This window comes from Aquarana catesbeiana, linkage group LG03 (assembly GCF_042186555.1).
Source record: "Aquarana catesbeiana isolate 2022-GZ linkage group LG03, ASM4218655v1, whole genome shotgun sequence".
Classification (NCBI taxonomy): Eukaryota; Metazoa; Chordata; class Amphibia; order Anura; family Ranidae; genus Aquarana; species Aquarana catesbeiana.
The window spans coordinates 664,879,903-664,905,157 of record NC_133326.1 but is presented as its reverse complement, the minus strand read 5'-3'; the positions used below and the strand labels follow the sequence as shown (position 1 = coordinate 664,905,157).

The 25,255-nt window shown below is 42.8% G+C and overlaps 1 protein-coding gene across 1 annotated transcript in view; it reads left to right on the top strand.

The window, feature by feature from the left end:
* LOC141133437 (complement C3-like) overlaps positions 1 to 25,255 on the top strand; it is a 363,837-nt gene that overhangs the window by 283,030 nt on the left and 55,552 nt on the right. Inside the window, exons 24-28 of the mRNA XM_073622825.1 lie at positions 1,091 to 1,166; positions 8,709 to 8,868; positions 13,839 to 13,937; positions 14,025 to 14,175; positions 24,711 to 24,901. Of these exons, the coding sequence (XP_073478926.1) occupies positions 1,091 to 1,166; positions 8,709 to 8,868; positions 13,839 to 13,937; positions 14,025 to 14,175; positions 24,711 to 24,901 (677 nt within the window). The remainder of the gene's footprint in view (positions 1 to 1,090; positions 1,167 to 8,708; positions 8,869 to 13,838; positions 13,938 to 14,024; positions 14,176 to 24,710; positions 24,902 to 25,255) is intronic.

Genomic DNA, 25,255 nt, shown 5'->3' with positions numbered 1-25,255 from the left:
ATTATAATACATATTCATATATAGCACCGACAGTTTACACAGCGATCTACAGTACAAGATATTAGATATAATATCTAAAATACAAGAGGGTTAGGAGGGCCTTGCTCAGAAGAGCTTACAATCTAATAAAATCATATCAATCCACTCTAATTCATCCCAAAGGTGTTCTATCGGGTTGAGGTCAGAACTCTGTGCAGGCCAGTCAAGTTTCTCCACCCCAAACTTGCCTATCTATGTCTTTATGGACCTTGCTTAGTGCACTGGTCCAAATCATTTGGTGGAGGGGGGATTATGGTGTGGGGTTGTTTTTCAGGGGTTGGGCTTGCCCCATTAGTTCCAGTGATGGGAACTCCTGAAGGCATCAGCATACCAAGACATTTTTGACAACTTCATGCTTCCAACTTTGTGGGAACAGTTTGGGGATGGCCCCTTCCTGTTCCAACATGACTGCGCACCAGTGCACAAAGCAAGGTCCATAAAGACATGGATGACCGAGTGTGTACTCTTCCTGTTCTTCCTTGCACAAAGAAGCAGATACTGGTCCTGCTGATGGTTTAAGGGGCCTTGTCCAGCTCTCCTAGAGTAACTGCTTGTCTCCTGGAATCTCCTCCATGCTCTTGAGTGCTGGGAGACACAGCAAACCTTCTGGCAATGGTACTTATTGATGTGCCATCCTGGACTGCCATTGGACTGCCTGTGCAACCCCTATAGGGTCCAGGTATCGCCTCATGCTATCAGTAGTGACACTGACCCTAGCCAACTGCAAAACGAGTGAAAAACTGTCAAAAAAGCTGAGCAGGGGAAAGAAAATGCCACCTGTAAAACCATTACTGTTTTGGAGGTTGTCTCATTATTGCCCATCCAGTGCACCTGTTGTTAATTTCATTACCAGAACAGCTGAAACTGATTAACAACCCCCTCAGCTACTTAACTGACCAGATCAATATCCCAGAAGTTTAATTGACTTGATGCTATACTCTGATCAAAAAGTGTTCCTTTAATTTTTTTGAGCAGTATATACAGTATATACTCTATATCACACACATTTTCTTTACCTGTTCATCTCATTATTTCTTTCATTTCACTTCAGGTTATGCCACTCAGTTAAAATATCGGGACACAGATGGATCATATACCGCTCTTAAGGGGTCACCCCGTGGAACATGGTAATTACAAGCATACCATTAAGTTAGAAAGTTGTCCAGCTTGGTCCAATATAAGTATGTACTGTATGTGCTATACCTGTGGAATCCTCATTGAAGTTGGAAATCACTGTAGTAGGCACCGATACTACAGTGATCTCCACTAGGTTCTTGGGAGAAACTACCCTATTACATGATGAATACTGAAGGTTGCTTGTTCCACATGGCATCATTCAGGGAACACATTCATTTTTCTCAATGAATGCAAAGAGTTCTCTAGATGAGGGGACTAGGCAAGGCAGTGACGTAACAATCTCCACCTTGTCCAATCAGAGAATGCTTTCATTGAAAAATATTCTCTATGCAGCCATACCTTTTGGGGTTCCCTGGTAGCTGGAAATCACTGTAGTAAGCACTGCCACAGTACTGCAGTGATCTCAACTACCTTCTGAGTTCTGTGCCAAGTGGCTGCCCTGCTGGTTAGTGAACACAGGAGGTCCTCACTTGGCATGAGCACTATTCAAAGAACACTTTTTATTTTTTCAAGGAATGATTGGATGAGCTGGAGATCTTGACATCACCTCCCCACGTCTTCCAATCAGAGCATTCATTAGGACGATTAGACACAGAAGTTGAATCCAATGCCATTTTACTTCAGCTAAGTGCAGTAGAGAGGGTATTTTTTTTCAGTCTTTTGAAGTATAATAAGACAATGACTTATCTAACCCCTGCTACTGTGAATAACTAATACTGACTGAAAGAATGTGGAAGATACAGGGAAGCTATGAAAGAACTAGCTAGCGCTAAACAGGAGGAGAGGTCAGAGGGAGAAATCAAATCACTCAGTAAGGCTTAATGTACACGGGACGCTGAGGCAACCTCCTCTAAACAAATTTTTTGACAGCTTCAAACCAGCGTTTAAAAATGCCCTTTTTGCGGCGTTTGCATGCCGCGTATTGCTGTGTTTCCGTCTAGGAGCATTTATTTAAGATAACATCATAGGACCCTCCCAAAGCCCAAAAAGCAGTATTATTTAACTATTTCAGCCATTCTGTGAGACCAGAGTGAGTAGCAGCAGCTGAGAGAGCAGTAGTGTACTACCTCATCTCAATCTCAATCTACCTCAATTACGGTGCTTTTACTATGGATCCCATAATGAGCATATGGGAGGAAAAACTGCAAATTTTTTAATACATATTATTTTTAAATTGCAATTGATTAGTATATTTTTAATTTTTTTTTTTATTATAACCTGTATATGTATTTTCATTTTTTATGTATTTATTTTGTCTTTTTTATGCAAATTTTAATTGCAATTTTTAAAATATTTTTAATTAACCATAACCCTAACCGGAAACCCTAACCCTAACTTGTTCTTCAAGGGGAAAACCCTAACCATAACCCCCTAACACTAATGGGAAACCCTAAACCTAACCCTAACTCTAAACCCTAACCAGAAACCCTAACCGGAAACCCTAACCCTAACTTTTTCTTAAAAGGGAAAACCCTAACCCTAACTTGTTCTTCAAAGGGAAAACCCTAACCCTAACCATAAGCTCCTAACCCTGATGAGAAACCCTAACCCCTAACCCTAACCCAAAACCCTAACCCTAACTTGTTCTTCAAGGGGAAAACCCTAACCATAACCCCCTAACCCTAACCGGAAACCCTAACTTGTTCTTCAAAGGGAAAACCCTAACCATGAAACTCTAACCCTAATGGGAAACCCTAACCCTAACTCCTAACCCTAACCAGAAACCCTAACCCCAACTTGTTCTTCAAGGGGAAAACCCTAACCATGACCCCCTAACCCTAATGGGAAACCCTAACCGGAAACCCTTACCGCAACCCTAACCGGAAACCCTAACCCTAACTTGTTCTTCAATCAGAAAACCCTAACCCTAACCATAACCCCCTAACCCTAATGGGAAACCCTAACCCTAACCCCTAACCCTAACATGAAAACCTAACCCTAATCGGAAACCCTAACCCTAACTTGTTCTTCAATGGGAAAACCCTAACCATAACCCCCTAACCCTAATGGGAAACCCTAACCCTAACTGGAAACCCTAACCCTAACTTGTTCTTCAAGAGGAAAACCCTAACCATAACCATAACCCCATAACCCTAATGGGAAACCCTAACCGGAAACCCTAGCCCTAACTTGTTCTTCAAGGGGAAAACCCTAACCCTAACCATAACCCCCTAGCCCTAATGGGAAACCCTGACCCTAACCCCTAACCCTACGTGGAAACCTTAACACTAACCGGAAACCCTAACTTGTTCTTCAAGGGGAAAACCCTAACCCCCTAACCCTAATGGGAAACCCTAACCTTAACCCCTAACCGAAAAAACCCTAGCCCTAACGGGAAACCATAATCTTTACCTTAACCCTAAACTTGTTCTTCAAGGGGAAAACCCTAACCATAACCCCCCAAACCTAATAGGAAACACTAACCCTAACCCTAAATTTTATGCAACTATGTTTGATCAAGTCAGGGGTGAAGCTCAATGGTGGGGTCATCTGGTTGAAATCTAACAACATATAGATCAAATTCCAATTATACTTTGGCTAACAGCAATGCTAGTGGTGTATTGGACTGGTTCATGCTCATTAGGGGTATACAAATGGTCTATGAAGCATAACAAGCAATTACAATTTTTTTTTTTTTAAATAGTGTTTTTTCATCATTTGCTATCATTTTTAAGTTTTGTAATGTTAAAAAATAGGGCACCTGTAAAAACGCTTATAAACGAAATCATGAAGTTTCTGACGTTTCAGATGCAAAACTATGCTAAACGCAGCAAAGCGCGGTACCGGCATTTTGCCGCGTTTCTATTGATTGAGAATCTATTGATGCTGGCTGGGCTGGCTGCTTGGAAATCTGTTGTTGCTGCGGGATCTATTGTTGTTGGGGTCCATTGTTGCAGGAGGAACCCAGTGTTGCTGGGAAGGGTCTATTGTTGCTGGCTATGGAAGATCTACTTTACTTCTTGTTATTACCAAATTTCATAGCACCACAAAATGATACTTGGTTCTTTATTTTTAAAAAAGAGGCGATATTGGGAGGTGGGTAGGAGGTGGAACCAAGGGATGGTGCTCAGAGGTGGGTAGGGGGCAGAGACAAGAAGTGATTCAGAAGGAGGGAATTCCTGCACCTATTCTCTGAGAAAATAAGCTCTGCACAAAACTGACAGCATTCTACAGAACAAATTGAACCTGATAAATCAATACAACACAGAAAGATTATATAACAAAGGGGCAGAACAGTAGGCGTGTTCCTTTAGTGCAGGAATCTCCAAACTTTCTGAGCAAAGGGCCAATTTACTGTCCTTCAGACTTTGAGGGGGGGGGGGGGCAGACTGTGGCCAGTGGGAATAGAAAACCCCCTAGCTTCAATGGTAGTAATAAATGCCCCTTCATTGGTATTAGTTCAAGTATTAGTTCAAGGAATATTGCCCCATTGTTTGTATTAGGATAAGACATACTGCCTCGTCATTGGTATCATTGGGAGCAATAGGGCCCTGCAGTTGGTGCCACTGGGAGGAATAATACCCCTTCATTGGTGCCAGTGGGAAGAATATTACCTCATTGTTGGAGTCTATGGCAGGAATTATGCCCCATTGTTGGTATAGAAGGAATAGTGTCTTGTATCAGTTTGATGAACTATGTCCCAATGCCGGATAAAGGCAAGTAAAGGGCCACATCCAGCCCCCGGACCACAGTTTGGAGACCACTGCTTTAGTGCATTGGTGTGTAAAAATTATTAGAACAGCAACGCACTAATGCATGCATGGAGTGTTGTGGTAATGAACTAGATATCAAATGGGTTATTGCAGCAAATAGGTGTGAATGGGCCCAGATATGTCTCTCTATATAATAATAATTAGTGCAGCGCTTAAATCCATACAAAAAATGGGCAAATTAATGCAGTGCTCAAAATATACTTGTGTGCAAACAAACAATGTAAAGCGTGGAAATATATAATACAAAGTGATGACACCACAGTGAAAAATCAAAGAATCTGTAATAAAACAGTCCAAAGTGTAAACACTTCAATGAGGAGAGGGAAATTCCACTTCTGTGTATAATTGATCATGTGTTGATCTTCAAATAGTCCCCATCAATGTGCACCATCACTAAGATAAAGAGGTCAAAACCGCACTTACCATGAGTGGACTCCCTTACCAAAGGTATGGAGTCAATCTTACTATATGTGTGTGTGATCACCATATCAGCATAAAGGCATCTCTTCTCCAGAGGTAATTAATTAGCTGGTGTCTCATCAATCAACACTCCAATCTGATCGCCAGCATAGAATTTAGAATGGCTCACGGTTCAACATCACCAACCATATGCACGTGGAGCCTGTGCCTCTGACGTCATCGCATTCTTCAAGCCAGGAAGTTGGTTATTCTGTTACCCTGGGACGATTTGGCTCATATATTCTTTTAACAAGTGAGTGTTACTCTTATTTTAATAAATGTATTTCTATGGTTCTACACTATGTGGAGTTGTGATCTTTTTCATGCATGTGGTTGGTGATGTTGAACCGTGAGCCATTCTAAATTCTATGCTGTCGATCAGATTGGAGTGTTGATTGATAAGACACTATCTAATTATCTCTGGAGAAGCCTTATGCGGATTTAGTGATCACACACACATATAGTGAGATTGACTCTATACCTTTGGTAAAGGAGTCCACTTCTTCTGGTAAGCGCGGTTTTGACCTCTTTACTTTGGTGATGGTACACATTGATGGGGACTATTTGAAGTTTACCACATGACCATTTATACACAGAAGAGGAATTTCCCTCTCCTTATTACACTATGAACTGTTTTATTACAGATGGTTTGATTTTTCACTGTGGTGTCATCACTTTGTATTATATGACGGTATAGAGGAGTGGGATTATAACGGTGCTGTCAACAACTGAATCACAACATATTAAGTAAAAATATAGTTTCTTTTTATTAATACAAAAAACATAAAGCAAACAACAATCAAAATATCAAAATGGTTAACATCAATAGTAGAGCATATACAATACCATGGGTTGCTGGAGGCCCAAAGAAGGAGGAAAAAGTAGTCACAGATGAGTATTGATTCCCAACATGTTTCGCCAACAATGGCTTACTCGGGGGATAGTGTGAGACCACCACAATAGTAATCCAGCTCTCTATGAGTCCAGCACCAAAGGATGGAAAGTGTTCTGTTGCTAAAGTGCCTCCCCCGAAATAGGGAGACAGGGGTAAAGATCAAAAAAAGCCCCAGCTAGCGGATGATAAGGGGGAGACCATGCATAGTCGCAGGGAGTAAATAAAGACCCAGTTTGCTCAAAAATGAAAAACACATGGGTTTAGGGGCGCCTTGGTACTGGTGTGTAAATATATGGAAGAGACCAACAAGTTGTCCTAATTCATAGATGTTCAACTTAATGAATGCTATACAGCGGAACCCGAGAGATACGGTCGCCCCCAATGTCCAATGTGTTATATCTATATGTACAGTGGGGCAAAAAAGTATTTAGTCAGCCACCAATTGTGCAAGTTCTCCCATTAAAAAAGATGAGAGAGGCCTGTAATTGTCATCATAGGTATACCTCAACTATGAGAGACAAAATGTGGAAACAAATCCAGACAATCACATTGTCTGATTTTTGAAAGAATTTATTTTCAAATTATGGTGGAAAATAAGTATTTAGTCAATATCAAAAGTTCATCTCAATACTTTGTTATATATCCTTTGTTGGCAATGACAGAGGTCAAACATTTTCTGTAAGTCTTCAGAAGGTTGTCACACACTGTTGCTGGTATGTTGGCCCATTCCTCCATGCAGATCTCCTCTAGAGCAGTGATGTTTTGAGGCTTTCGCTGGGCAACATGGACTCCCTCCAAAAGGTTTTCTATGGGGTTGAGATCTGGAGACTGGCTAGGCCACTCCAGGACCTTGAAATGCTTCCTACGAAGCCACTCCTTCGTTGCCTGGGTGGTGTGTTTGGGACCATTGTCATGCTGAAAGACCCAGCCACGTTTCATCTTAAATACCCTTGCTAATGCGAGGAGGTTTGCACTCAATATCTCACCATACATGACCCCTTTCATTCTTTCATGTACACGGATCAGTCGTCCTGTTCCCTTTGCAGGGAAACAGCCCCAAAGCATGATGTTGCCACCCTCATGCTTCACAGTAGGCATGGTGTTCTTTGGTTGCAACTCAGCATTCTCACTTCTCCAAAAACAACGAGTTGTGTTTCTACCAAACAGTTTGATTTCATCTGACCCTATGACATTCTCCCAATCCTCTTCTGGATCATCCAAATGCTCTCTAGCAAACCTCAGACGGGCCCGGACATCTACTGGCTTAAGCAGGGGGACACGTCTGGCACTGCAGGATCTGAGTCCCTGGCGGCGTAGTGTGTTATTGATGGTAGCCTTTGTTACGTTGTTCCCAGCTCTCTGCAGGTCATTCATTAGGTCCCTCTGTGTGGTTCTGGGATTTTTGCTCACCGTTCTTATGATCATTTTGACCCCACGGGGTGAGATCTGGTGTGGAGCCCCAGATCGAGGAAGATTATCAGTGGTCTTTTATGTCTTCCATTTTCTAATTATTGCTCCCACAGTTGATTTCTTCACACCAGTGCTTGCCTATTGCAGATTCAGTCTTCCCAGCCTGGTGCAGGTCTACAATTTTGTTCCTGGTGTCCTTTGACAGCTCTTTGATCTTCACCATAGTGGAGTTCGGAGTGTGACTGTTTAAGGTTGTGGACAGGTGTCTTTTATACTGATAACAAGTTCATACAGGTGCCATTAATATAGATAATGAGTGGAGGACAGGGAGCCTCTTAAAGAAGAAGATACAGGTCTGTAAGAGCCAGAAATCTTGCTTGTTTGTAGGTGACCAAATACTTATTTTCCACCATAATTTGCAAATAAATTCTTTAAAAATTAGACAATGTGATTGTCTGGATTTGACAATTACAGGCCTCTCTTATCTTTTTACGTGGGAGAACTTGCACAATTGGTGGCTGACTAAATCATTTTTTGCCCCACTGTATTATATCTTTCCACGCTTTACATTGTTTGCACACGTCTATATTTTGAGCACTGCATTAATTTGTCAGTTTTTTGTATTGATTTAAGACCTACACTAATTATTATATTCCAATTAGGTCAATATATGTCTATTGATGTGCTAGCTGCTATATAGATCTCTAAGCACAGTATTTATTTGGGTAGCATAACCTCCTATGTCTCTACTAAGCACAGAAACTTTGTCAAAATCAAGAGACATAGAACAGATTTGCTACACTCATTGAAAACCTCTGCACTTTGCAGAACGCCCATTCTGCAGATTATACACATTAGAAATGTGGACATGGCATAAGGAAGACATCCCATGTTGAGGCCCAGGATAAAATCAGGATTAGGAGTTCCAATCTTTACAAACTTTAAACCAAAACTGAAGAAAAAAGTTTTGGCTGGAATTGAACTTTAAACATTTGTACAATGGACCTACTCTCAACATGCAAACATTGGCATTTCTATTGTGTTCTACATTGCAGGCTTACAGCATACATTGTCAAAATCTTCTCCTTGGCCAAAGGAATGATACACATTACTGATGACGTTCTATGTGACTCTGTCAAATGGTTGGTACTGTCCATGCAAAAACCAGATGGGATGTTCGAGGAAAATTTTCCTATTGGTTGGCAGTACTCAAGGGTAAGGTCTTCACATGGTACCTGATAAAATCTGAAACAATAGTGTGTTTTGCATTGCGTTGCCCTTCCATGTGCTCTTTGTTATAGGTGTAGCACTACCCCCCGAAGGAGCTGCTGATAAATGTTCAATTCTGCACCCTGCCTCTCAACCCCCAGCCCCTCTGGCACACCTGTATGATAATATTAGTGTGGGACCCAGCAGTGAAAAGAAGCACAGCAATGATACACTATACGGTATATTTACCGTAACCTTGGAACCCATAACTTCACCAGCTGTAGTAATAGATAGAGTCTCACACAGGATGTCAATTAACCACTTGGGAAGTTTACTAAAACAGATATTAAACACCATAAACGCTGTGATAGCTCAGAAGTAAGGAAAGACAGTAGATAACAGTCAATAATAATTACCATAAGGGGTGCATGCAGACAGGCACATAGTGAGACAAGTGTTCAATATTGCCAAGCTTATATTAAACACCTTCCCCCTGAAACCTCAATGTACACACCAAACTACAGTACATTGTATTCACATAACACAGAACAATGTAATATATATATCTGTATCTTATGCTCAAGCGCGCCCCCATTGGCTTCAATTAAATGTTCAGATTGTAAAGTGCAACCCTGATGCTTTGCAGGGGGTAACAAGTGTTCCTTATCTTCAGTTATTCTTCAGCTAGCCTGTTGATTTGAACTGCAGTTATTTGTAATCCAAGTGGGAAATATAAAAAACAAACTGTAGAGTGATGGTTGTGCTGATGACTATTTCTTTAGTTGTAACTAGGGATGAGCTTCAAATTCGAATGCCGCGGAACACCCTTTAAAAGTCTATGGGAGAAATCAAAAGTGCTAATTTTAAAGGCTTATATGCAAGTTATTGTCATAAAAAGTGTTTGGGGACCTGGGTCCTGCCCCAGGGGACATGGATCAATGCAAAAAAAAGTTTTAAAAACGGCCGTTTTTTCAGAAGCAGTGATTTTATTAATGCTTAAAGTCAAACAATAAAAGTGTAATATCCCTTTAAATTTCGTATCTGGGGGGTGTCTATAGTATGCCTGTAAAGGGGCGCATGTTTCCCGTGTTTAAAACAGTCTGACAGCAAAATGACATTTCGAAGGAAAAAAAGCCATTTAAAACTACCCGCGGCTATTGCATTGCCGACAATACACATAGAAGTTCATTGATAAAAACGGCATGGGAATTCCCCACAGGGCAACCCCGAACCAAAATTAAAAAAAAAAAAAAATGACATGGGAGACCCCCTAAATTCCATACAAGGCCCTTCAGGTCTGGTATAGATATTAAGGGGAACCCCGGCCAAAATTTTTTTAAAAAATGACGTGGGGTTCCCCCTAAATTCCATACCAGACCCTTCAGGTCTGGTATGGATTTTAAGGGGAACCCCACGCCAAAAAAAAAAAAAAAAAACGGCGTGGGGTCCCCCCAAGAATCCATACCAGACCCTTATCCGAGCACGCAACCTGGCAGGCCGCAGGAAAAGAGGGGGGGACGAGAGTGCGGCCCCCCCCTCCTGAACCGTACCAGGCCACATGCCCTCAACATTGGGAGGGTGCTTTGGGGTAGCCCCCCAAAACACCTTGTCCCCATGTTGATGAGGACAAGGGCCTCATCCCCATAACCCTGGCCGGTGGTTGTGGGGGTCTGCGGGCGGGGGGCTTATCGGAATCTGGAAGCCCCCTTTAACAAGGGGACCCTCAGATCCCGCCCCCCCCCCCTGTGTGAAATGGTAAGGGGGTACTTACCCCTACCATTTCACTAAAAAACTGTCAAAAATTTTAAAAATGACAAGAGACAGTTTTTGACAATTCCTTTATTTAAATGCTTCTTCTTTCTTCCTTCATCTTCTTCTGGTTCTTCTGGCTCTTCTGGTTCTTCCTCCAGCATTCTCGTCCAGCATCTCATCTTCTATCTTCTTCTCCTCGGGCCGCTTCGCACCCATGGCATGAGGGGAGGCTCCCGCTCTTCTCTTCATCTTCTTCTTCATCCTCTTCTCTTCTTTCTTCTTCTCTTCTTCATTTTCTTCTCCAGGCCGCTCCGCAGGGAGGCTCCCGCTGTGTGACGGTGTCTCCTCATCTGACGGTTCTTAAATAACGGGGGGCGGGGCCACCTGGTGACCCCGCCCCCTCTGACGCACGGGACATGACGGGACTTCCCTGTGGCATTCCCCGTGACGTCACAGGGAAGTCCCGTCAAGTCACCGTGCGTCAGAGGGGGGCGGGGTCACCGGGTGGCCACGCCCCCGTTATTTAAGAGCCGTCAGACGAAGAGACGCCGTCACACAGCGGGAGCCTCCCTCCATGCCAGCATGGGTGCGGAGCGGCCCGGAGAAGAAAATGAAGAAGAGAAGAAGAGAAGAAGGAAGAAGAGAAGAAGAGAAGAGGATGAAGAAGAAGATGAAGAGAAGAGCGGGAGCTTCCCTCCATGCTAATGGGTGCGGAGCGGCCCGAGGAGAAGAAGATAGAAGACGCCACGGAGGAGATGCTGGACGAGAACGCCGGAGGAAGAACCAAAAGAGCCAGAAGAACCAGAAGAAGAAGAAGATGAAGGAAGAAGCATTTAAATAAAGGAATTGTCAAAAACTGTCTCTTGTAATTTTTAACATTTTTGACAGTTTTTTAGTGAAATGGTAGGGGTAAGTACCCCCTTACCATTTCACACGGGGGGGGGCGGGATCTGGGGGTCCCCTTGTTAAAGGGGGCTTCCAGATTCTGATAAGCCCCCGCCCGCAGACCCCCACAACCACCGGCCAGGGTTGTAGGGATGAGGCCCTTGTCCTCATCAACATGGGGACAAGGTGTTTTGGGGGGCTACCCCAAAGCACCCTTCCAATGTTAAGGGCATGTGGCCTGGTACAGTTCAGGAGGGGGGGGCTGCACTCTCATCTTTTCCTGCGGCCTGCCAGGTTGCGTGCTCGGATAAGGGTCTGGTATGGATTTTTGGGGGGACCCCACGTCATTTTTTTTTTTTTTTTGGCGCGGGGTTCCCCTTAAAATCCATACCAGACCTAAAGGGCCTGGTATGGAATTTAGGGGGACCCCCACGTCATTTTTTTTTTTAAATTTTGGTTCGGGGTTTCCCTGTGGGGAATTCCCATGCCGTTTTTTTTTCAATGAACTTCTATGTGTATTGTCGGCAATGCAATAGCCGCGGGTAGTTTTAAATGGGTTTTTTTCCTTCGAAATATCATTTTGCTGTCAGACTGTTCTAAACATGGGAAACATGCGCCCCTTTACAGGCATACTATAGACACCCCCCAGGTACGAAATTTAAAGGGATATTACACTTTTATTGTTTGACTTTAAGCATTATTAAAATCACTGCTCCTGAAAAAACAGCCGTTTTTAAAACTTTTTTTGCATTGATCCATGTCCCCTGGGGCAGGACCCAGGTCCCCAAACACTTTTTATGACAATAACTTGCATATAAGCCTTTAAAATTAGCACTTTTGATTATTCATGTTCGTGTCCCATAGACTTTAACTGTGTTCGCGTGTTCGAGCGAACTTTTTTCCTGTTCGCATGTTCTGGTGCGAACCGAACAGAGGGGTGTTCGGTTCATCCCTAGTTGTAACGAAGAAACAGCACTCCTGTAACTCTTCCTCCTTAACTGTAAAGGTAATGCACTAGTAACTCCGTGGAACTACAAGCTCCACCAGCAATCTGCAACCAGCTCGCTCAGCAAACAGTACACTCTATTGATCTGGGCAAGTGCCCGCTCACCACAATAGGTCCAGGTACTGTAGAACTCCGAACTGCTTTCCTGATATCTCAGTCTGATCGAAAGCTGGCGCCGTCATACTGCACCGCTCCTTCGGATAGCTGATGACTGGAATGCAGGAAAGCTTCAGAAATCTTGGGTCTTCAGGTCCAACCGTACACTGGTCCAGCTAGCTGTGCTCTGGAACTCTTCAGAGGCCGATTGATTCCGCTCCGCGCCTTATAGGCCGCAGTCTCCCGGTCACACACACAGACCTCACTGCAGGCAGGTATTGAATGGCGTCTCAAGAGAGTTAAAGATGGCTGCGCTATCCTTTTTATTTCTGCTCCCAGCATGCAGCACAGTAATTTTGCCTTGTGGGTTTGTGGCTTGGCATTGTGGGTTTAGTAGTACCAAAACCTAAAAACAAGTTAACACATGCGTCATTTCCTCATTAAACTACATCTCCCACAATGCTTTGTAATGCTGCTTCATGAAACTAAACAAAAGTCTTAATAGCATTAGAAGGACACTGGAGGGAGCCAAACTCTTACTTAAGGAACAATACATCATTTAGCATGATAACTTGAGTAGCAAAACCCCTGCGCTACATAGGTGAGAGCAGCGGCCATTTTCTTGTACTGTAGAGACCTCATGTACCTGGCTGCATGGTACAGGAGAGCTGTAGGAGTTAAAGTGGAGCATGCAAGAGGTCTGCACTAGTGCCCAGAGTGAGGTGGCAGAGGTACGATGGACTGGTGGAGAGGGTATAGGCTCAGCAGTGTCCATTCTAAATGAAACATACACAAGCAAGGTGCGTAGTAACATGGGACAACACGTTTTACCAGTGGCGTAACTAGAACCTTCAGGGCCCAGGTGCAAGAAACCATGATGGGCCCCCCCCTTCCATCCGAGCCCCGGGCTTCCAATTTTGGGAGGGTGTCCATGTACATTGTCCCAAAACCGTGCTTCCCACATGCCCCCTGGGACGTGCATCCAGCGCAATCATACCCTGCTTAACCCTGTCGTGTCCACCCTTCGTTTATGCCATTTTATTTTATTTACTCCGGGCTTCTCTTACTAGGACCACACTAGCATCTGTCTTGCTCGTTGTTGGTTGTTTCTATAAGATAAAAGGGTCTACCAGACAATTTCCTACTTGAACACTTCTGATTTTTCATTTTGTTGGTGTTACATATGAAAGGTGAACAAGAATTTATACTGCTATGCATTTGTCCTCCTATCTTGTAGGGTGGACTTGCCGGCTCATCTGATCCAGATGTTGCTATCACGGCCTTTGTCACCATTGCTTTAGTGGAGAGTGAGAAATACTGTGATTATCATGTCAGTGTAAGTGGATTTTATACCAGTAAATAACCTCTAACTGTATATGAAAAAGCCTCATATCTTACTATGACCTCTTTGTTGTCCATCTAGAATCTGCAGCTCAGCATTGACAAGGCCACACAATTCATATCAGAGCATTATGGAAAATTGACCAGTCCACATTCAATTGCATTAACTTCTTATGCATTGGCTCGGGCTGGGAAGCTACATGATTCAACTAAGCTGATGTCTGTAGCAACAGGTAATAAATTATGTACAGAATTATTTAAATTGGTGGAAATGGTCAGGCATTGAAAGGGCTTCAAAGTAAGAGCTGTGGAAATGTGTTATAGACTTCCTCAAGAAGTAATTCTGGTCAGCTCTGTAGATTGTTTTAAAAATGGCTGGGTGCATTCCTAAACGCACAAAATATAACTGGATTTTCACATGTATAGGTAATAACAGCAGTGATTGTCAATCCAGGGAATGTTCAATTGCCTTTTGGGGGATTAGGAAGGAGCAAATTTGACCATGCTTTGTATAGCATTTTTTTTGCCTTCCTGTAGATCAACTATGGGTATAAAGTTCTGTTTATGGAGATTTTCTGTTTATTTATTCTGTTATGGATTTTTTCTTTTTGGTTGAACTAGATGGACTTTTGTATTTTTTCCTTCTAACTATGTAACTATACAACTACATTTTCCTTGGTGTAGTCTGTCTCAATCTGTCCTAAACTGTTTTAGGCACTTCTGCACATCCATGGCTATACTAGCTCAACCACTAGCAGTCTGGGGCAATTTTGACAATTTCACAAAAGTGAGTACACCCCTCACATTTTTGTAAATATTTTATTATATCTTTTCATGTGACAACACTGAAGAAATTACATTTTGCTACAATGTAAAGTAGTGAGTGTACAGCTTGTATAACAGTGTAAATTTGCTGTCCCCTCAAAATAACTCAAACACACAGCAAATAATGTCTAAACCGCTGGCAACAAAAGTGAGTACACCCTTAAGTGAAAGGGTCCAAATTGGGCCCAATTAGCCATTTTCCCTCCCCGGTGTCATGTGACTCGTTAGTGTTACAAGGTCTCAGGTGTGAATGGGGAGCAGGTGTGTTAATGGTGTTATCGCTCTCACTCTCTCATACTGGTCACTGGGAGTTCAACATGACACCTCATGGCAAAGAACTCTCTGAGAATCTGAAAAAAAAGAATTGTTGCTCTACATAAAGATGGCCTAGGCAATTAGAAGATTGCCAAGACCTTGAAACTGAGCAGCAGCACGGTGACCAAGACCATACAGAAATTTAACAGGACAAGTTCCACTCAGAACAGGCCTCACCATGGTGGACCAAAGAGGTTGAGTGCAAATGCTGAGTTTAAAGGAGCGACGTTGGGACTTTAAATGAGACGTGAGTCTCCATCCCTATGCATACTAGAAACGGAAGAAATGGGACTTTGAGTGAGGTGTGCAAAAAAGGCCAAGGGACCAGTCACCATGTAACAAACCATTTATTGATAGACAATAGCCTAGTGGCACAGTGGTGTTCCAAAATATACATAAAACCGTCAAGTATAGTACATGTGCATCCTTATATATATACATAATAGATATAGATAACAAAACCCAGATGATGCAGGGCAAGAAATGATTGAAAAGTTATAACATCTATAAAATGCACAAGGTCACAACATTGGTATATAAAAACCCAATAAAAAATGATGATATGGTGCATGTGGTAAGCCCGACGCGTTTCGTGTATCAAACACTCTTCAGGGGCAATTAAGCACCAACATCTAAAAGCAAAAAGAAAAAATGTAATAGGAAAACAAGGAATCCAAATGAGTCAAAAATGATTGAGTGCATGAGGAAGAAAGGGTATGCATATAGGAGAGGCCAAGGGCCACACTTCCCAGATGTATACTCACTTGACCAGGGAGTGCAACCTCCATGGGTTCCATAGTCGCAGGCCACCGACTGAATGAGGTCCGGGAGCTGAGGGAGGAGCACTCAGACAGGGGGAGAGAGAAAACGCCAGGCGCACACAGTGAGTCCCCATAGAGTAATATGTCCACACTGGTATAGGATGAGGGGAGTGAGTCTGTAGTAATAATGAAAAGTAATATGTATAAGGTATGCTCCTAGGCTGAACAAAAGCCCCCAATCACAGAGTAAATGTGAAGAAAATATGAGCATATGATAACCCTCTTACCTATGGATGGTGGATGATGGCCACATATATCCTGCCCAGTAATGGACGTGCTGCCTGAAATTAGGCTAGCGAGAAAATGGGGGCCCTTATGTGCACCTAGCCAGCCCCTCCCCCCCAGCAGGGAAACTCCCCCCAGCGTCAAACAGTGCAGACACCAGGCGAACCGAGGCCTCCTCCAGGGCAGCGGCACTCGCCGCCCACAGCTGCTGGGGACGCCCCCGTCACGTGTCCGCACGGAAGGTAAACACGATACCGACAATGTGACTGATGTCACGTGCACGGCGTGGAGGAATGACGCCGACGCAGGGAGGGGAGCCCGCCCCCATCCCCCATCACCCACAGGGATGATGAGGAGAGAAGGGGAAGGGGGAGGGGCCCCACCATGCGTCGCAGCTCCCCGACACCGAGACAGGAGGGCAACCATGAGGACATGGACTACCTGTCGGAGGCACACTGCAAAACTACATCAGTGGGGAAAAAACTAATATATGAAATGAAAAAAAAAAAACGAAAATGAAAATTAAACCAACAAATAAAACGATGCATGTACACAAAAAAGTTAAATGAAAAGGAACATGTGTCATGCTAGACAACCCCCAATAGGAGGCCAATGATTCAGGGCAAGTGTCCTGTGGACTGATGACCATGTTGGTGAAATAGTCCAAAGGTCTCAAAGCACACCTCCATCCCTATATCGAGTTTAAAGGAGTGCAAATGCTGAGGTTGTCTTTGGGAAATAGACGTATGAGTGCTGCCTGCATTGCTGCAGAGGTTGAAGGGGTGGGGGGTCAGCCTGTAAGTGTTCAGACCATACGCCACACACTGCATCAAATTGTTCTGCATGGCTGTCGTCCCAGAAGGAAGCCTCTTCTAAAGATGATGCATAAGAAAGTCTGCAGTTTGCTGAAGACAAGCAGACTAAGGGCATGGATTACTGGAACCATGTCTGTGGTCTGATGAGACCAAGATAAACTTATTTGGTTCAGATGGTGTCAAGCATGTGTTGCGGCAACCAGGTGAGGAGTACAAAGACAAGTGTGTCTTGCCTACAGTCAAGCATGGTGGTGGGAGTGTCATGGTCTGGGGCTGCATGAGTACTGCCGTCACTGGGGAGCTACAGTTCATTGAGGAAACCATTAGTGCCAACATGTATTGTGACATACTGAAACAGAGCATGATCCCCTCCCTTCAGAGACTGGGCTGCAGGGCAGTATTCCAAAATGATAACGACCCCAAACACGCCTCCAAGACAACCACTGCCTTGCTAAAGAAGCTGAGAGTAAAGGTGATGGACTGGCCAAGCATGTCTCCAGACCTAAACCCTATTGAGCATCTGTGGGGCATCCTCAAATGGAAGATGGAGGAGCGCAAAGGTCTCTAACATCCACCAGCTCCGTGATGTCGTCATGGAGGAGTGGAAGAGAACTCCAGTGGCAACCTGTGAAGCTCTGGTCAACTCCATGCCCAAGAGGGTTAAGGCAGTGCTGGAAAATAATGGTGGCCACTCAAAATATTGACACTTTGGGCCAAATTTGGACATTTTCACTTAAGGGTGTATTCACTTTTGTTGCCAGGGGTTTAGACATTAATGGTTCTGTGTTGAGTTATTTTGAGGGGACAGCAAATTTACACTGTTATACAAGCTGTACACTCACTATTTTACATTTTAGCAAAGTGTCATTTCTTCAGTGTTGAAAAGATATAATAAAATATTTACAAAAATGTGAGGGGTGTACTCACTTTTGTGAGATATTGTACATGCTAAAATCAGCATTTTCTTTTTTATTATTTAGAATCCCCAAACATTATATATTTTCTGAAAGCAGAATTTTTTATGATGCATAATATTTTCGCAACTGTTTATCGAATGCAAATTTTCAGGAAACACAATATAATACCCGTTTTTTTGATAAAATATAAAAGCAGATGTTGTTTTAAATAAATAGACAGCAAACATGTAAAATATTTAAAAACTGTGAATGCCTGGTAAATGCCTGGGAAATTGCAACAAACTATGGTACCTACAATTGTCTGTAGGTGACACTTTCAAAGCCTTTAAAGGTTGTCAGTTCAGAGTTAATCACAAATTATTGCCAGAGAATTATTGCTCTCACTCTGATGTTTGCAGCAATATGTCACATATGTGGGGCAATCATCTTTTACATATGCGTGCATTTGCACCTGCGTAGCAGGGGGACGGGTTTGCTTCTGAAAGTTTTTCTATTATTATTATTATTAAATATTATTTTTAGTCATTTTATTTAAATATATTTTTCCTACACTTTTTTTTTATTTATTAATTTTTTTTCAATGTAACTTTATTGCTATCATTGCTATGATGACAGGTACTCTTTAACCAGTTCCCGCCCATCCTATAGACAAATGACAGCTTGGTGGGACATTTGTTGTTTCGGGTGGACGACAGATCACTATACCGGATCGCTGCCAGTACCATGTAATCACTGTGCCCAATCACGGCAGATCACATGACAATTCTAAACAATGGATGGCTTCCATACATGCCATCCATTGTGTACAATTGTGTTGCTAGCTGTGATTGGTCATGGTACAGACAGGGACAATCACAGCCCATCTGTACCGTGTGATTAGCTGTGGCTGATCACAGCTAATCGCAACAATGGACACTTAATGAATAGATTTCATTCAGTAAAAATGGTTCCTTATAACAGTGAAATTCACTGGTATAAGCAATCACAAAGAGTAAAAAAAAAATCTGGATCGCTTTCCCAGAGTAGTGCAATGTTACTATGGTAATACTTGTAAAAGAAAGAAAAACATGTAATAAAAAAGAAAAAAAGAATGAACAACTTGCCGACCGGGCCACAGCCGAAAGATGGCTACAGCGCGGTCAGGCTAGTTCTGGGAGGGCATCCATGGATGTCCTCCCAGAATCGCGCTCCTGGGGCGTGCACCTGGTTATGTCCCTGACCGTCGGGTCCTCAAGACTCTCACGTCACGGAACGGGGTAAAGGGCCAATGACAGCGGCCCTTTACCACGTGATCCTTTTTCCAACTCAGTGATTCTGTTTTTGAATTTTTTTTTGGTGTTATATCTTTCACTTGGATGTTAGAAGTTGCACTGAGTAAATACAGCTGGATAAATCTGTCTGTTTATAACCACTACGGTATATATATCATAGTTTGGGGACTCTATAACACTACATAATACTATACATTGAACTGGGTTATTTTCACCAAAGAAATGTAGCAGAATACAGTTTGGTCTAAACTCATGCAGAAAGATTATTTATTATTTATTTGTTTGCAAAATTTTCTAACAGAAACAAAGAACCACCTCCATACTCCTCTTCTGCACATACTATTCACCTCCATACACTCCAACTCCTCTTCTGCACATACTACCCACCACCATACACTCCATACTCCTCTCCTGCACATACTACCCACCACCATACACTCCATACTCCTCTCCTGCACATACTACCCACCACCATACACTCCATACTCCTCTCCTGCACATACTACCCACCACCATACACTCCATACTCCTCTCCTGCACATACTACCCACCACCATACACTCCATACTCCTCTCCTGCACATACTACCCACCACCATACACTCCATACTCCTCTCCTGCACATACTACCCACCACCATACACTCCGCACTCCTCTCTGCACATACTACCCACCACCATACACTCCATACGCCTCTCCTGCACATACTACCCACCACCATACACTCTGCACTCCTCTCTGCACATACTACTCACCTCCATACACTCCATACTCCTCTCTGCACACACTACCCACCACCATACACTCCATACTCCTCTTCTGCACATACTACCCACCACCATACACTCCATACTCCTCTCCTGCACATACTACCCACCACCATACACTCCATACTCCTCTCCTGCACATACTACCCACCGCCATACACTCTGCACTCCTCTCTGCACATACTACCCACCAGCATACACTCCATACTCCTCTCCTGCACATACTACCCACCACCATACACTCCATACTCCTCTTTTGCACATAATACCCACCACCATACACACCCCACTCCTCCCCTGCACATACTACCCACCGCCATACTTATTTAACATTACTGTATTCTGCACTATCTAGGTCATCTCAGACTCTTTTAAACCACACTTAATTTAGCCACGCCCAATATTTGGCGCAATTTAAGCCACGCCCACATTTTGCCACGGCGAGCTAATCGCGCCCAATTTTTTTTTTCATTCCTGGGGCCCACTTTTTATTTTGCACACGGGCCCACTGATTTCATAATACGCCCCTGCCCGCAGGCACTATATTTAAAGGAATTTTTCATTTTTATTTTTGCACTTTAAGCATCAATAAAATCACTGCTCCTTTAAAACTATTTTTTTTTTTAAATGTTTGCATTGATACAAGTCCCTCAGGGCAGTACTCGGGCCCCAATACCCTTTTCATGTACAATAACTTGCAAATAAGCCTTCAAAATGGGGACTTTTTATTTTTCATGTTCTGGTCCCATAGACTTTAATAGAGTTTGCGGCTCAGACCCAAACTTTTCCCCTGTTCGGGAGTTCTGGTGCGAACTGAACAGGGGGGTATTCGGCCCATCTCTACCTATAAACATAAATACCAAAATGTAATACAAAATTAAAAATGGTAAATCTTATAATGAAAAAAGGCGCCAACCTAGACTAGCTGTGTGTGTTTATAACAGCTGCTCCTTTAATGCCCCATACTAAATACGAAATAAACTCTGGGCTAATAATATCATGTGATCAAAAAAATAGTTAAAAATCAAAAAATTACAAGGTAGAAATACAAATTCATAGTTACATAGTTACATAGTAGGTGAGGTTAGAAAAAAGACACAAGTCCATCAAGTCCAACCTATGTGTGTGATTATATGTCAGTATTACATTGTATATCCCTGTATGTTGTGGTCATTCAGGTGCTTATCTAATATTTTTTTTAAAACTATTGATGCTCCCCGCTGAGACCACCGCCTGTGGAAGGGAATTTCACATCCTAGCTGCTCTTACAGAAAAGAACCCTCTAGGCAGTTTAAGGTTAAACCTCTTTTCTTCTAATTTTAATGAGTGGCCATGTGTTCATGTTGCTACATTCATAATTCCATGTGCCGCAACCAATACTAAAATTGTGCATAAAATATATTTTACAAGTGTGTATACTTAGTGTGAATATATACCATAGAAGTGGCAAAAATTGAGAAAAACATAAAATCAATATAGTCTACAATAATGTTCTATGAGTCTTTTGAGCCCATCCACCATACTGTGTGAAAAAAGAATCCTAAGGACTTGCAACATCAAAATTAAAAATGTATTCCTTACTCCTTATAGTCCAAAGATCAAACATTAAAGTGCAAAAGTCCATTTAAAATCCTCAAAGTGCTTGCGTGCAAAAAACTCTTGAGTAGCAGTTCCTCTACACAAAAGTGACTTGTTCTGTGCCGAAGAACTCCACCACAGCAATCCTCCAAATGCTGTCACCACCAGTGCCCCCACCAGGGGCGGCACTCACCAAAAGGAGTTGACCCCCTAAGCATATACTAAGGAAGAAATATATAAAAAAAAAAAAAGTAAAAACTTGCGTTTAGAGTGTCCCGTGTGAAAAAATATAAAAATAGAGGAAAAAAACTGTGAAATGAACAATATATGTGAACAACAGCAGCACTCACAATATTGTACACAGCAATAAATAAGTCATTCATAGTGATTTATGCATAAAGATATAACAGGGCAAAACATTTTTATTTTAATATACTAAGAAAAGTCACAACAGCGCTTGTATCACTGATCTTGTATTGTTTGTACCAACATCCAGGAACCAAAACTTAACCCATATAGTTAGAAAAGAAAAATCGGCAAAACTATCATTGTACATCAACATTTTATTAAAAAAACTATTAAGGAATAAAATATTTTGTACTCACAAATAAAGTGCCTGCCTGGCAACTGGAATAATCTGCCAATGTTTTTATGGAGTCACCGCAGCTCCCATCCACACTGGAGCCAGCATCCGTTTCAAATTGCAGAAGTGACGAGGCACCAGAAGTTCCTGTCCCTACGCATTTTGTCACATCCAGGACTCTTTATGAGGACATTGGGGGTCTATTAGACCCCCATTATGTCTTTCCTGAATAAATAAATGAATGAATGAAGAATTTGTATAGCGCTACAAATGCGAACTGAATCGCTTCAAGGCGCTTGATCTGTCCTGAGTTGTCCTGCTTCTTAGAAGAGGTGAGTCTTGAGTTTTTTTCTGAAGGCCCGATGGTTTTCTTCCATGCGGATGTTAGTGGGTAGAGTATTCCATAGCTGTGGTCCTTGGACTACGAAACTTCGTTCTCCCTTTGATTTCCTGCCCTTCAAAACAGCTGATCCAACATAGCTTTTACAGCCAGCTGCTTTCCTGGCTGTAATAGCTAGGAAATGATGGCTCGGGAACCAGAAGTGACAAAATCCTTCATCCTCTTCATTTGTCATCGAAGAGATGAGGGAACGGATGTTCCTACATCTCCTCTATGGGCAGCCGTCCAGACTGCTTATGGCAGTCCTGGGTTCCCTGGATGAAAGGGATAGCCCAGGAACCCTTGTGTGTGTTGTGAAGGGAGGTTCTTGTAAAAGTGATCAGATGACTGTAAAGCCACTCAGTTCACTTTAACTGATGGGAAATTGCCTCCTGAATAAAAAAAAAAATGCAGCTGCAGCTATGATCCTGATATAACAACTTGCTGCCCAGGACATTTCTATATGTACGCTAGACTGTAAGTGGTTAAAGTGGACTTGAAATCAAAAAGTGAAGATTAGCTATTTTATAGGGAACCTCTAGAAATAATAATTATTTATGTGCAAGCATTACCCTGAAAATTCCCTAAAATTAGAACTACACTTCCTGAATCCCATAGGTCAGCATACCTCCCAACATTTTGAGATGGGAATGAGGGACACCTACTAGCAAATGTATGTAGACATAGGACACACCCCCTGCCACACCCCCTTAATAGTGAATTAACCAAAAAAAAAGGTAAATTAAATCCAAAAGGTTTTTTTTTTTTTTTTACCTCTACTATTCCTTTATATTGGCTTTTAAAATTTACAAGTGCAGCAATTTAGAATTTGGATGAAAGGTTTAGCACTGGTAAACACTTTTTGAAAGATAAAAAGTGCATTTTTTATACAACTATATAGATCAGACCAAAATGAGGGACAAATGAGGGGGAAAGAGGGAGAAAGGGACATTGCTCCAAATCAGGGACAGTCCCTCGAAATTGGGAGCTATGGGTCTGCAGTGTGGGATCATTCAAGGCACTGCTTTCTCTAAATGCTAGTGTCACCAGGCAGAAGCAAGGTCCAGAGACACACCGAGGTTAGGGCAGGTAGCGTTCAAGTGAGGTCAAGCAAGCCGGATCAGTAACAGGAAACTGGCACAGGATAAAAGGGAAATGCTATAGATCAGATAGCAACTGGCCAGTGCAACAGCTCAGTTTAAATAGCTAATTTGGTGCCAGTATTAGTGGTGTGTGTGCACGCCCCTTCACCTGCACATCTGTATGGGCCTTGGAACTTCATTTGCACTATGGGCAGGGTTTCCCTGATACCCATTGACTTGTATGGACAGAGGGCAGTTCAAAAGCCTGACAACACCCAGTTCACCCAGTTCAAAAAGTTGACAACAAGCCTGACAACACCCATTAACCCAGCAAATTAAATTCAAAATACTAACCACAACATACAAAGCTATTCACAACTCTGCCCCGAGCTACATTACCAATCTTGTCTTCAAATATCACCCAAATCGTCCTCTCCGCTCTTCTCAAGACCTCCTACTCTCAAGCTCTCTCGTCTCCTCCTCCCATGCTCGTCTCCAGGATTTCTCCAGAACCTCTCCCATCCTCTGGAACTCGCTACCTCCACCTGTCCGGTTATCCCATACTCTTGCTACCGTCAGGCAATCCCTGAAAACTCATCTCTTCATGTCTCCAACTAATCTTCTACCACTTACATCAGCTCATTCCCCACAGTTACAACCTTTTGTACCACCTGCCCCACTCTATTAGATTGTAAGCTCTTCGGAGCAGGGCCCTCTTAATCCTCTTGTATTTTATTGTATTATAACTGTATTGTCTCCTTTTTATATTGTAAAGTGCTGCGTAAACTGTTGGCGCTATATAAATCCTGTATAATAATAATAACACTGGAACCTACTCTTAAAAATGTAGATCTTTCCTTAAGCCCGGGTTCACACTATACCGGGCTGCGGATCGCACAGGAGCGCTGAGCGTCCCCATTCCCCGTTTCAGGGATGAATCAGTGCCGATTCTATGCCTGAATTCACTCCTGAAACGGAGCCAAAGACGCACAGCTTTTTTGTGCAGTGCACTCCGCAGCCGCTCCGGAGATATGTGAACCGGCTCCATAGGGAGCCAGTCACATTCTCCTACTATTAGATGCGGGGAAACGCACATCTAATTCGCATAGGTGTGAACCCGGGCTCAAATTGTAATGTTACCACAATAACCATATCGTACAAGCAGAAATTAATATATATTTTTTCTTTTAGGCAAATCTCAGTGGGATGACCCAGATAGTAAATTCTGGATTAACCAAGCATCTGGCAGATACATTTCTTTGGAGGCTACAGCTTACGCCCTGCTGGCTCTCCTGCAAATAGGGGAGTATGATCTGGCAGATTCTGTTGCTCATTGGCTAATTAGATCGCATGTTGATGGCGAGCAATATGGATCAACACAGGTGAATGAGACGTCATATACCTGCTTACCTAAAGCTGAACTCTAGGCAAACGTTTATATATACAGATAACATATAAATATGGAAGATGTTTTAACTGCTAAAGGATTTATTTTTCTGTCCATCCAGTCCTGAGATTTACACAGTCCTGGCAGAGTGAGAGACTTGATTTATCTCTGCTGTACTTAAAGCACATCTCTGCCCGCCATCCCCCTTTTTTTTCACTCCCCCTTACTGGGTAATCCATTTTGCAGGTTTTTCGATACTCACCTAGGCTGGATGACTTGTGCAGGCAAGTCTCTGGTGCCTCCCACCCTGGGTCTGGAAGTTTGGAGAAACTTCTAGAGGTTAGTGGGC